Source organism: Sorex araneus, chromosome 9 (assembly GCF_027595985.1).
Source record: "Sorex araneus isolate mSorAra2 chromosome 9, mSorAra2.pri, whole genome shotgun sequence".
Lineage (NCBI taxonomy): Eukaryota > Metazoa > Chordata > Mammalia > Eulipotyphla > Soricidae > Sorex > Sorex araneus.
The window spans coordinates 62,260,437-62,273,310 of record NC_073310.1 but is presented as its reverse complement, the minus strand read 5'-3'; the positions used below and the strand labels follow the sequence as shown (position 1 = coordinate 62,273,310).

The following is a 12,874-nucleotide window of genomic DNA, read 5'->3' as shown; positions in this document are numbered from 1 at the left end:
GACCCCCAGCGCCGCTGGGTGTGGCCCCAGTGATCCCAGGCGACCCTCATCTTTGGACCCCGGCATTGGCTTGTGAGTGCTGCTGGTCACGGATGCTTGGGGTTATCCGGCCCAGCAGTGCTCAGGGGCCTATTTGTTATTTTCATAGAAAAGTTTTGTTTTAATTTGAAAATTAAACAGTTGTGGGATGCAAACATGTAAATACAGTTGTTAATTTCTGAAGCAAAAGTTTTTGCTCTAAAACTCTTTTTTTTTGTATTATTTTCTTTTTTTTTATTTTTAATTAGTGGATCACCGTGAGGGTACAGTTACAGATTTATACATTTTTGTGCTCATGTTTCCCCCATACAAAGTTCGAGAACCCATCCCTTCACCAGTGCCCATTCTCCACCACCAGTAAACCCAGCGTCCCTCCCACCCTCCCCAGTCCCGTCTCCCCCCACCCCAAACTGCCACTATGGCAAGGTATTCCCTTTCGTTCTCTCTCTCTGATTACGTGTTGTGGTTTGCAATAAAGGTGTTGAGCGGCCATTTCAGGGGCCTATTTTTTATTTTCATCGCTGTTTGGATAATAGGAACTTACTGCTATTTTTTTTCAGGAATCTGGCTTTGGGGCTACACCCAGGGCGCTCAGGATGAGCACTGTTTGGGAGGTCCCCGGAATAAGTCCATCTAAGTAAATAAATGTGTTTCCAGGGAGTGCAATCACCAAACCATGCCGCGCTTGTGCAAACCGTTCTCTGGTGAGGCGGTGCCCAGAGGTCCCCCCAGAGGTCTGTCCTGGCCCTCAGGGTGGAGACCCAGCTCTCACAGGAGGCCGATGGAGACCGGAAACACTGAAGGTGAAAACTTCACCCCGAGAGAGCCCCCCTGAAGCCATAAAGGCAGGCAAATGACTCCCCACCCCCTGGCCATTGCAACTCAAAGCCACCAGCGAACTCTCCCGGAGACCCCCAGTCACTCCACGGCCAAAGGGCTCCCGGAGGGAAAGGGGCGGCGAGGGAAGTTCTCAGGGAGACGCGCCGGGGCCCGCGGGGATTCCTCGCCAGGGCTGGGAGTAATTGAGTCTGCAAAGAGCCTTTGTCTGCGGGCCCAGCCCTCAGGTGCCTGGGAAGGCGCTGGCTCACATTCAAAGTGGGCGGGCCAGGCAGCAGCCGGCGGGGGGGCTGCAACCGTTGGTCCCAAGCAGATGCCTGAGACCCTCCCACAGCCGGCGAACAGCCCCCACTGCAGAGGCTGATGTCATCGGCCCTCCCTGCACCCCACCCCCCAGCCACACTTTGCTTTGTGAAACTCTGGGTGACATCACCTCCGATCAGAGGGCGGGCTCGCAGCCCTCCCCCGCTAGGGAGTGGGGGGAGGGGGACTCACTCCCTTGGCTAATGTCTCTCCGCCCCTCGCCCCTCACAAAGATCCTTGACCTTGTTGGCAGGCTGGCTCCGTTGCCAAGTTGAAAGAGGGTCTCGGGGCCGAGCAGAGGAGGTGAGCGCGTGTGAGCGGTGCGGGGGAGGGCCCCCACCACACCGCCTGCAGAGAGTTCTCTGTTCCCGCCGGCCGCCCCCACGGAGCCCCCCTGGCTGCATCGGCCCTGGACAATGCCATAGCCTGGGAACTCTTCACTGGGGCCGGGCAGCGGGGACTCTCCCGGAAGGCCACACAAAGGCAGGCAGAGGCCCAATGCGACTGTAAAATGGGCCCAGCAAGAAAGCCCGAGGGTGGGTCCATTTTCCCCCAGCAAAGAGACTTAGACCGCTGGTCTGCACGGAACCTGCCAGTCACCCGGCCACGCTGTTCACTGGCTGAGGGAATGGTGTGGGAAGCGCTGTTACCCAGCAGCCACGCCAGGGATGACGCCGCTTGGTAGCGTGTGCCCCAGGCAGGGGCTAGACTCCCTCCCTCCCTCCCTCCTTCCTTCCTTCCTTCCTTCCTTCCTTCCTTCCTTCCTTCCTTCCTTCCTTCCTTCCTTCCTCCCTCCCTCCCTCCCTCCCTCCCTCCCTCCCTCCCTCCCTCCCTCCCTTTCTGTTTATTGCAAGATGGGGTTGAGTGGGGACCGTGGCTGCCATGGAGGACGGAGCAGAGAGAGGAACCTAAGGAAGGGCCAGGCTGTCTAAACGGCACCTGCCAGGGCCAAGCTAGAAGGCGAGCGGCAGGGCCCGTATCCACCCATGACTGCCCTGGGCCTTTGAACTCGCTCCGGACTCCGAGCTGGGTGGAGAAAAAGTCCAGATCCACGAGTGTGTCGCACCCAAGTGCAAGTTCCGGAACGTGCTGTCCCCCAGCCGGGCAACTTCACCTGGTTTCGGATTCGCGTATCTCATCGTGCCATTTTGTATTTTATCAGATTTTTTTTCTCAGCCCCACAGTATACTGGTGGGTGTCAGTCCTTCCAGAGCCTCCCTGAGCCTCAGTTCCCAGAAGTGAGGCGGCTGCACTTGGACGAGGGGTGGGAGGAGCAGCCTGAGAGCTGCGGCCCCTGACCGACCTCGCCCGGTGCTCCGAGCACTGCTTAGCTCTCCAGTACCCCCCCACGCTGTGTCCTGGGGTTCCGGCCTCAGCCCCTTGGGAACTGGGGGGGTCCCACTCCCCCCAGTCAAGGGTCTGTCTTTGACTGGGAATCCTTCCCTTGCCCTGCGGCCAGCCCAGGTAGCTGCCACATTCTCACACTCTCACGGGCCTCTGCCCAGCCAAGCCCCCTCCCTCTGCTCCCTGGCACCCCCACGCTCTGATTTCTCATCAGCAGCCACATCCTGTCCCTACTGCGCCTGACAGAGACTCCCCCACCCCCCCTCCGCGCCCCCCACCTCCATTTTCTGCACTGAGCTCTGGGAGAGCAGGCAGGGAGGCTGCCACCCCGCCCTCCGCCCTCCCACACCCCACCCCAGTACTGGGGCGCAAACAGGCTCCCGTGTGTGCATCCCTGGGATGAATGTTGGGGCCGAGCTTACACCCAGTGAATGTGGAGCAAGGAGCCTCTCTGGAGGAAGATGTCCCCGAGTCTCCCGCGCCTCTGCTGGGCGCCCTCAGTTTCTCCTCGGTCACAGCCCCGAAGCTGGTGCAGAGGATAAACGGGGAGCGCTCGTGGCCTTGCCACACGGTCATTTTTACGCGGGGCCGAGCATTAACGACCCGCTTCCAGAAGGCTCCTCCCGGCTGCGATCTATATACAGCGGCAGCACCGAGCTAAAATAGGTAAGTAAGACCCAGCTCTGGCCTTAGTGGGCGTCACTCTGCGGCTGGTTCTGAGCTGAGCAAGCCTCAGCCGGTGGGAGAGTCCAGAAAGAGTCACGAGGGAAACAGGAGACACGGAGGGCGCCTCCGGCTCTCCCGAACGAAGACAGAGTCCAAACAGAACTGCCAGATGGCAAAATCACTGCTCCTAACGCTCTCCACGCTGGCTGCTTCTCTTAGGGTCACTCAGGGCCTGAATTAAAATTAGCATCAGCCACTGTCCCCTCACTGTCCCACGGATCCCATCCTGGATCCCCCGCCTGGTACTCGGGAAACGTCTCATGGTTCTGTATCCCAAACACAGACGTGACAAAACTGAAAACATGAGATCTAAGCTGCAACCACTGAATCTTTGTAATGTGCCTGTGAAGATGACAGGTGGGGTTGGGGGTGGGGGGTGGGATGGGGAGGGAATGTAGGAGCACTGTTTCATTATTTTTATTTTTAATTTTTTGCTTTTTTGGGTCACACCCGGCGATGTACAGGGGTTACTCCTGGCTCTGCACTCAGGAGTTATCCCTGGCAGTGCTCAGGGGACCCTATGGGATGCTGGGAATCAAACCTGGGTCGGCTACGTGCAAGGCAAATGCCCTACCTGCTGTGCTATTGCTCCAGCTCCTGCTTCATTATTTGTATGTAGGAAAGCCATGACTTCTGGGTATTGATTTTGTAACCACTCTACTATACTAATCTATTGTTTCTAAAACCTTTTTGTGGAGTCTTTAGGATTCTCTTAGTATAGTATCACGTCATCTACAAACTGAGAACTTGACTTCTTCCTTTCCTATCTAGATGCCTTTGGCGTCTTTTTTTTTTTTTTTTTTTTTTTGCCTAATTGCTATGGCAATAACCTCCACTACTACATTAAATAGAAGTGAAGAGAGTGGGCAATTTGTGCCTGATCTTAGAAGGAAGGCTTTTAAGAATGCAGGAACACTGGTGGAGGGAAGTTGGCACAGGTCACAGGCCGTGGGATTGGTGTTGAAATATTATATGCCTAAAACTCAACTATCGACAAGCTTGTAAATCAGTTATTTAATTTAAAAAATTTAAACTATAGAAAAAAGAGAGAGAAAGGTTCACTTTCCACCCATTGGTGTATGCGAAGAGCTTTCTCCCCCCGGGTCGTCGGGGGTGAGGCCCCTTTCTTCACGATTCTCAGCTCTTATCCCACGGACACTGAAGCAGTCAGTGAGCCTGGGAGCACCTAGAAGGACTCGCTCACCACTCAGGCTGCTGTCTGCCGGCTCGCCTGCCCCTCGACCATCCTATCACTGCAACCTTAGCACCACCCTAATCCTGGGCCTCACAGTGGCCTGCAGAGCAGGGCATCGGCACCACCAGGAACCTCTAAAGAAGCAGGTTCCTTGGGGCTGGAGCAATAGCACAGCAGGTAGGGCATTTGCCTTGCACGCGGCCGACCCAGGTTCTATTCCCAGCATCCCTTATGGTCCCCTGAGCACCACTAAGGGTAATTTCTGAGTGCAGAGCCAGGAGTAACCCTTGTGCATCGCCGGGTGTGACCCAAAAATAAATAAATAAATAAATAAATAAATAAATAAAATAAAGCAGCAGATTCCAGGAGCCTCCCAGTGCCATCAGACTCCTCAGTTTAATGAGAGGCCCCGTGACCCATATGCTCATAACAGTCTGAGAAGCTGCGGCACGTCTTTGAGGGCCTTTGAAGGCCCAGGTCTTGCCTGCGGGTCTCTGTCCCTTCATCTTCTCAGACTGTCCCATCTCCTGGGAACCCAGCACTCCCAAATCACAGAAACAGGAGACAGACGGTAGCAGAGACGGATCCAGCCAACAGCCTTGTTTAATGGATGGGTTCGGGGCTGGAGAGACAGTGGGGGTGTCACGGCTGGGCTTGCATGCAGCCAACCCAGGTTCCGTCTCTGACATCACATTTGGTGTCCCGAAGCCCACCAGGAGTGATCCCTGAGCACAGAATCAGGAGTAAGTCCTGAGAACTGATGGGTTCTCAGGACTTAGTAAGTCTGAGTAAGTTCTGAGTAAGTCCTCAGAACCCATGGCCCCCCCAAAAATAAATAATAATAGATGGATTCATTGGCATTCTAAGGCAAAATCTAAGAAGAGGGTGGTGTGGAATTTCTGCAGCCTTAATTACCCTGCTCACGTGTGCTGGGAATTCAGACTCTGCACTCCAGGCTGAAGGTAGCTCTGCAGAGTAACATGATATTTTAAAATAGACTACCCCTCCCACTGCCCCCGGTGCTGCTATTTGAATGAAATGGACCCAGCCCCCCCCCCAGATCGCCACAGCTCTGACTTGGGGAGGTGACAGGGCCATCCGCTGTGTGCAGCACAGAGACCCTTAGAATGGGTCACGGGACAGTAATGCTATCCTGGAGACAGCCATGACCCCCAGGCACGGGCTCCCGGGTGTCACCCTGGGCTCTGACAGGGGGGCCACAGCACAGACAGAACATGTGGCATGCCTCCCAGGATCGTGTGGAATTGGACTGAAGCATCCCAGTGAGCCCGTGGCTGGGCGGCAGGGCAGGGCTCCCGCTCTGGGCCCCGGTTCTCAGCTCACTCCACCGGGATCCCAGCTCAGATGCAGACCAGGCCTGTCTTGAGAGGCCCAGGAGGGTCCGAGAGTTTGCACTCCTAACAAGCTCCAGGGTGTGACGATGAGGCTTTGGGGCAGCCCGACAGTGGGGGCTGGCCCTGGCTCACCCGAGGTCACTCGGGGAGCCCCGGCCCTCTTGCAAGAGCTCAGAGGCTCATGGCTCCTGCTTCCTTAGCCCCCGGTTTCTGCCGGGCTCAGAGGGTGCTCACGGCTCCTGCTTCCTTAGCCCCCGGTCTCTGCCGGGCTCAGAGGCGGTGCTGGTCCGACCGCCAAGACAGCGGACGCCAACAGTTCTCTGCTCCGACTCGCCTCTGCCAGTCCCTCCCGTGGACGCAATCCTTCTCTCCTGGTCCTCCTCTGAGGGTGAGCGCCGAGCATCACTCTGCTCCGTTCCGCCTGAGAGGCCCGGGCTGCTGTGCCGAGCGAGGGCTGCTGCACCCAGCCAAGGCTTCGTCCCCAGAAACGCACCGTCCTTGTGCCCCCTCCTTTGTCGCCCGCCTCCCATCAGCCTACGGGCTTGAGTCCCTACCCAAACCCTGGCCACTGATTTCACTTCCTCTCTCAGCCTTGACAAGACTCGATTCCTCAAGTTTAACCAAAGTCTGAGTGAACTTTTCCTTTTTGTGGTTTGGGGGCCACACCCCGTGGCGCTCGGGGCTACTCCCTGCTCCGAGCTCAGGGGCCACTCCTGGCAGTGTCAGGGGCCCCTGGAGTGTTGAGGATGGAACCCAGGCCTCCTGCAGGCCCAGCAAGCGCTCCAGCTCACGGCGCTACACTTTCCCCAGACAGCCCACCCCCTTCCATTGTCACGGCCTGGTTGTAGTTCCCAGCGGAGAGTCAGAGAGGCGAGAACTCCTGGCCAAGTCCACGAGGCCCGAACCCAGCGGGGCTGGCTCGCGGCTCCTTACCTTCCACAAACCACTGCATCTGGAATCCTTTCTCCTTACCCACCCCGTCCGTGTGGAACAGCACTTGCAGCACGGAGCCCGTGGTATTCCCAGGAGGTGGCAAGTCTGTCCCACAGTAGCGACCTATCCTCCGAACGCCATCGTGGAGCTGAAACCAAGCAGACACGTGATAGAAAACAGTTTAACACACAGAGCTTGCCACAAAGGGAGAAACAACACATGTGTTATTGAATGCCATTCCTCGGGTCCGATGCTATAGCCTGGTGTGCTGAGGCGACTTAACAAGAATTCCCAGAAGTGAATATATCCCGAGGATGCAAAAGAGCACAGTAGAAATGACATCTGTACTTATATGTTCATTGCAGCACTGTTCACAATAGCCAAAATCTGGGAACAACCCGAGGGCCCTAGAACAGATGACTGGTTAAAGAAACTTTGGTACATCTACAGAATGGAATACTATGCAGCTGTTAGGAGAGATGAAGTCATGAAATTTGCTTATAAGTTAATGGTCACGGAGAGTATCATGCTAAGTGAAATAAGTCATAAAGAGAGGGACAGATATAGAGGGACTGCACTCATTTGTGGAGTGTAGGGTAGCATCACATGAGGCTCACACCCAAGGACAGTAGATACAAGGACCAGGAGATTGTCCCATTTGTCCCATAGCTGGAAGCCTGCTTCATGAGCAGAGGGGAGAAGGCAGATGGAATAGAGAAGGGATCACTAAGAAAATGATGGCTGGAGGAACCAGTTGGGATGGGAGATGTGTGCCGAAAGTAGATAATGGACCAAACATGATCATCTCTCAGTGTCTGTGTTGCAAGCTATAATGCCCAGAAGCAGAGAGAGGGTATGGGGAATATTGTCTGCCATGGAGCAGGGGGAGGGTGGGAAAGGGGGGGTATACTGAGGATATTGGTGGTGGGGAATGTGCACTGGTGGAGGGAGGGGCGCTTGATCATTGTGTGATTGTAACCCAAACATGAAAGCTTGTAACTGTCTCACAGTGATTCAATAAAATGTTTTAAAAATGTCCCAAAGGCCAGAGCACTGGTGCAGTGGGTAGGGATGGTACAGTGGGGAGTGACAGAAAAGTTAAGGACGGTGCACTTGACTTGCACTCACTTGACCTGGGTTCATCCCCAGCTCCTCACATGGTCCCATGAACCCTGTCAGGAGTGACCCTAGGTACAGAGCCAGGAGTAAGTCCTGAGCACTGGCCCCTAAACAAAACAAACAAACAGAAAGAGGAAGAATTCCCAATTGATCATTATAGTGAAAGAACTTGGCCACAGACCTGACCCCAAGCCTAAGACATTTGTGGGACCAAATATGAATCGTCATAGTAGGGCTGGATGCGGGCCTCGGCCCGGACCCTCTAAGGCCAAGGCCAGGCACAGGGTAAGGGAAAGGGGGAGCGGAAAGGGATGACTAGTCTGGTCAAAAAGAATTCCAGTCTCTCACTCCAAGATGGGATTCTTAAACAAATGCTAACCGTGTGAGCAAACAGCAGAAAACTACGGAAAAGGAAAGACAAAACCCAGAACCAAGGCCAATGCTGGTCACTTCCGGAAGCTGTCCTACCTTCTCCATGACGGCAAATGAGCGAGGCGTGTGCAGGTGCATACGTGCAGACTCAGGCTAAGTACCTGAATGTGCTGAATGTGTCAGAACATTCCCCCTGCCCTGCCCTTAGTTTGGCTGTGATGACTGGGTGGGGTCACCCACTTGATTGTAGGGGTCCCACACTTAGCTGTGATGCCATGGGGCAATGTGGGGGGCATGCCTTTTTACTAATGGTGCTGGCACACACACTTGGTGGCGGTGGGGGGCTGGAGGTCATACTTGGCATTGTGGGCTGGGGTCAAAGGTCAAACTCATGGCCTGACAACTACAAGGAGGAGAGTCTTCCACTGAGCAATCCCCAGACATCTGTGCAAGCATTTTTAATGATGCTGCCAGATACAGCACTTACTTTACCATCCTGTTATTCACTTAAGAGATCTCCAGTGCCTTTAATTAGAAATATAAATAAAAATAAATATAAAATAAAAAAATAACCCAACCCTCGCCTCGAAATCCCAAAATGTCCTATGTCCTTCTCAGTAGATTTCAGATAATGTTCTACCCTATTAAAATACAATATATAAAAACTATTTTATATTTTACATTTATTTGCAGAAAAGATTTCTTTAAGCAAAATGAAGTGTATCATCTTTGATGCTTTTGATAAAGATCATTAACTCTCTTAGAAAGTTTTTACCAATTTACAACCACACCTCGCCCCCCTCACACAGGTCCCCAGTAGCTTATAGAACTGGCTTACAGGGCATTTTACTTCAGCAACTATGGCTGTTACTATTTTCAAGATCAGTGTTGATAAGTGGAAACTGCATTTTTGCTGCTGTTGTCTTAACCTGTGTTGCTCTGAGGTTGAAAGAACACTTCTATATTTATGGGGCTATTTCCATACTTATTTATGGCTACTTATTGGGCAAAATATGGCTATCTATTCCATTTGTGGAAAAAAATATTTTTTATAGCTTTCCCCACTGAGGTATTTCTTATATCCGCATGTGCTCATTTTCCCCTTCAGCTGACCATTTTAACAGATACAAAGAGACAATAGGAAAAAAAAAGAACAACTAAAACTCAAATGCCTGCCCCCTCCCTCCCATCAGAGAGAGAATGACACGGTCCAGAAAGCTTGGCTTCCTTCCCCCTCAGGTCCTTGCCTTGTGCTCCAGGGCCCCTGCGGGGGACACTTTTTTCCCAAGAGAAAATAAAAGCCCGTGTCTGCTGGCGTGCACACGGGTTTCCCTGGGTGATGATGAGAGCGCCTTGGCCAAGAGCAGGTGTGGGTGGGTGTCTGCGGGAGAGCGAGGCTTGAACCACGGTTCCCACCCTCACCTGATCACTTTTCATCCGCTGAAATGGCCTGAGGTAGGTTATCATCTGCAATCTACTGAGAAGGGCATTTTGGAGTTTTCTCCTTTTGTCTTTTGTTTTTGGCTTTTGGGGTCACGCCTGGCATTTCCCAGGGGTTCCTCCAGGCTCTGCACTCAGAAATCACTCCTGGCGGTGCTCAGGGGGATCCTATGGGATGGCAGGGGTCGAACCCGAGTCGGCTGCGTGCAAGGCAAATGCCCTACCTGCTGTACCATCGCAACAGCCCTGGCACACAACAGTTGAGCAAGCCCACCTTGGGGCCGTCCCATATCCCGTCTGGAGTTGGCCTCTCGGACCCTCTCCCTTTCCCTCTCTGCCACCTGTGTGGGCCTGCTAGGCCCGGGGCACGTGATGCTCTCCCCTGCCGAGAGGAGTTTCTCAGCATCCACGCCCCTCCTACAGCCTCTCGCTGCCCAGTGCTGGGCTTTGCAAGGGGCAGCTTCCTCTCCTTCGGTGAGTAAAGCCTCTGCCCAGCAGGCGGAGATCTCAAGGAACTGAATCAGCGCTGCTCGGTGAGCCCCTCTTGATGCACTAGTTCCATCTCACAGCCCTGCCCCCGAACAGGCCCCACCCAGCCAGCGAAGGGCCTGTGTGCAGAGAGGGGGCTCCAGAAAGGGCACCAGGACCGAGGCCAAAACAAGCTGCAGATTTTGAGATCTTGGCAGGTCTCCTGGAGTTCCCAAACCCTGAGATCAGGGGGTGCTGGGTAGGGGGCTGATTGGCAGAAATTTGCAAGGAAGCGCCCAACTTCCTAATGACTTGGCTTTGAGGATTTGGCTTCGGTATTTTCAGCAAATGAATCATGAGGGTTTTTTTTTTTTTTTTTTGGTTATTGTTTTTTCAGGCTGGTTCCTTCAGCTTCCTTTTCGGCTCGCTCTCGTGAGCATCCGGATCATGAAGTTTCCCCTGTTCTGGACACGTGTGAGAGAAGCCGAGATGCAGGAGTGATTGTGTTAGAAACACAACACCTAAAAAGGGGTGCGGCAAGCAAAGCCTTCCCCTGGGCAGGTGGGGCACGGCCAGGCCTTCATCTGTCCCTAACCGCCTCCCTGTAGGCCCTTGATCTCTGTCTCCTAGGTTTTAAATCCAGGCCTGTGAATTCCACTTCCACACTAATTGATACCAAACTGCACAGAGCGTTCCCAAGCCGAGGCCTAACCAGCAGGAGAACGCCCACTTGTTTTCCACTCGGAAGGCTCATTCTTCACGTTGCAGTTCAGTGATCAGATCTGAATGGTTTCATCTGCAGCGATCAAAGCACAGGTAGGAAGAACGTCTCTATGCCCAGAACCGGGCCGAACTGGCTGGGTCTTATGAAACCTCAAGCAGTGGCACGCACGCACGCAGAGGGACTGCGACTTGGCACAAGTTCCTGCTTTCAGCCAGGACAAGAAACCTGACATTTCCCTTGCCTCGGAGGGGATCTTTCTTCCCCTTCCTTCCGCTGGGATTACCTCATCAACGAGGGGCCCTGGGAGAAGCCCAGTGGTTCTTAAACAGCGCCTGTGCGTGGGAGGAGGGCAGAGGGTGGATTTGGGGGCCGCTGATGAATGACAATTAGTTGCATTTTGCCTTTGAGGGGGAGAGAACGATGCATTGAAATACACATCAAACAGACACGGGTGAAAATGCTTAGACATAATGTCGAAGAAAGTAATGAATTAATTAGTGTAGAACAATCTATCTATCCCCCCAAAATCCTGGACCCCCCAATTTGATGTCCCTCTGAAGTTCACACTGAATTAAATCATGTTTTCTCATTTATGTTTGCCCAGATGCTAACGTCACCTCTACCATTCATACCCGCGCAAATTGAACCCCACAGAAAGAACAGTCATTTTTCAAAGTACACAAATACCGGTTGCCGTGGAAACCAGTTGGTTTCTACTGCTTCTGATGCTGTTTTCAGAGCAGAAGGGTAACCACAGGACATTCCAGCTGTGAGTCACTTGTGAAGTGCTGGCAGGCACACTGGCCTGGCCCTCCTAAGGCTGCTCCAAATCATTCCAGAAACGACAGATTTCCTGAGTACGGCCAGCCTCGGGGGCAGGAATTAAGCCTACCCAAAGGAAGCTGGTAGAAATTTAGAAGAAAAGACTGAGATTCTGACTTTGAGTACGGAGTTCTGCCTCCTCAGTCAGGAAAGGCTCCTACAAATCTATTTCTACCACGCGTGACGCTCGTTATTTTCAGATAAGCCACTCGATGTGCCATCCTGCACGGCTTGGAGGTGTGGAGACACAGACCCGCTCGTGCAGAATGGCTCTGGTTATTCCCTCTACGAGAACATTCTGGAGGGGTTTTGTGACTAATGTCCTCCCCACCCCTAATCCCGCCTTGAAATAGCTCGACCACACTCAGAGAGGAAGGAAATCCCTCACTGAGCCACACTGACCAATTTCGGCCGCCTTCCTTCACACAGGCCCATGCAGCCATCAACCCACTGGTACTTTGGTTGCAAAAAGAAACAATCTACGCTTTCCCTCAGAATACTGCGGGCTGTCACGCACGAGGTAGAAGGTAGAGAGCCAAAGACACTGCCCTGGCCAAGTTCACCTGATCTTTTCTAAGAGTTTTATAGGTACTGAACCCAGTCTCAGGGAAGATACCTCAATTCACCCCCTTGGCAGGAATCCCTTTGAAGAACTGCAAGAATACGACTATGCTTTTCAAATGCTTCCTCCTGCCTCAGTTGTTTTAACATTTTGGAAACGTGAGATGCCATGCAATGAGCAGGAATTATTATTGTTCCTAGATATGAACGTGGTCTAATGGCAGACTGACTTTTTTCAAACCCATTGTAGGGTCAGGATGATAACTCAAACTGCCTGTTTCATTCTTTGTAGAGTACAACAATACCAGGGATGGAAAGATGAAGGCCCCATTTCTGAGCGTTCAGGCCTGTGCCTTCCCAGGGAGGCATTTTAAAGTCGGTGCCACTAATAGACGATTCCATTTCCACACAAAGCAGGAAAGTCATTTTACTGCAGGAACAACATACGGGGGTTGCTTCGGCATAACCTAGTTCACAGTCTGGTCCAGCTCTGAAATTTGCCTCGAAGATAATCTGGCCAAAATCGCTTAATCTCTCTAAGCCAATTTCCTTGATAACTTTGGCACCGGAATGGTACTTATCTCACAAATGAGAAAAGTCCCAGAACAGACTGAGCTACAACGTATGGCACGAACA

The 12,874-nt window shown here is 53.0% G+C and overlaps 1 protein-coding gene across 1 annotated transcript in view; it reads right to left on the bottom strand.

Annotated features, from left to right (window-relative positions):
- Positions 1 to 12,874, bottom strand: part of CUBN (cubilin) — a 271,581-nt gene that overhangs the window by 160,589 nt on the left and 98,118 nt on the right. Inside the window, exon 28 of the mRNA XM_004605343.2 lies at positions 6,733 to 6,880. Coding sequence (XP_004605400.2) covers positions 6,733 to 6,880 — 148 coding nt within the window. The remainder of the gene's footprint in view (positions 1 to 6,732; positions 6,881 to 12,874) is intronic.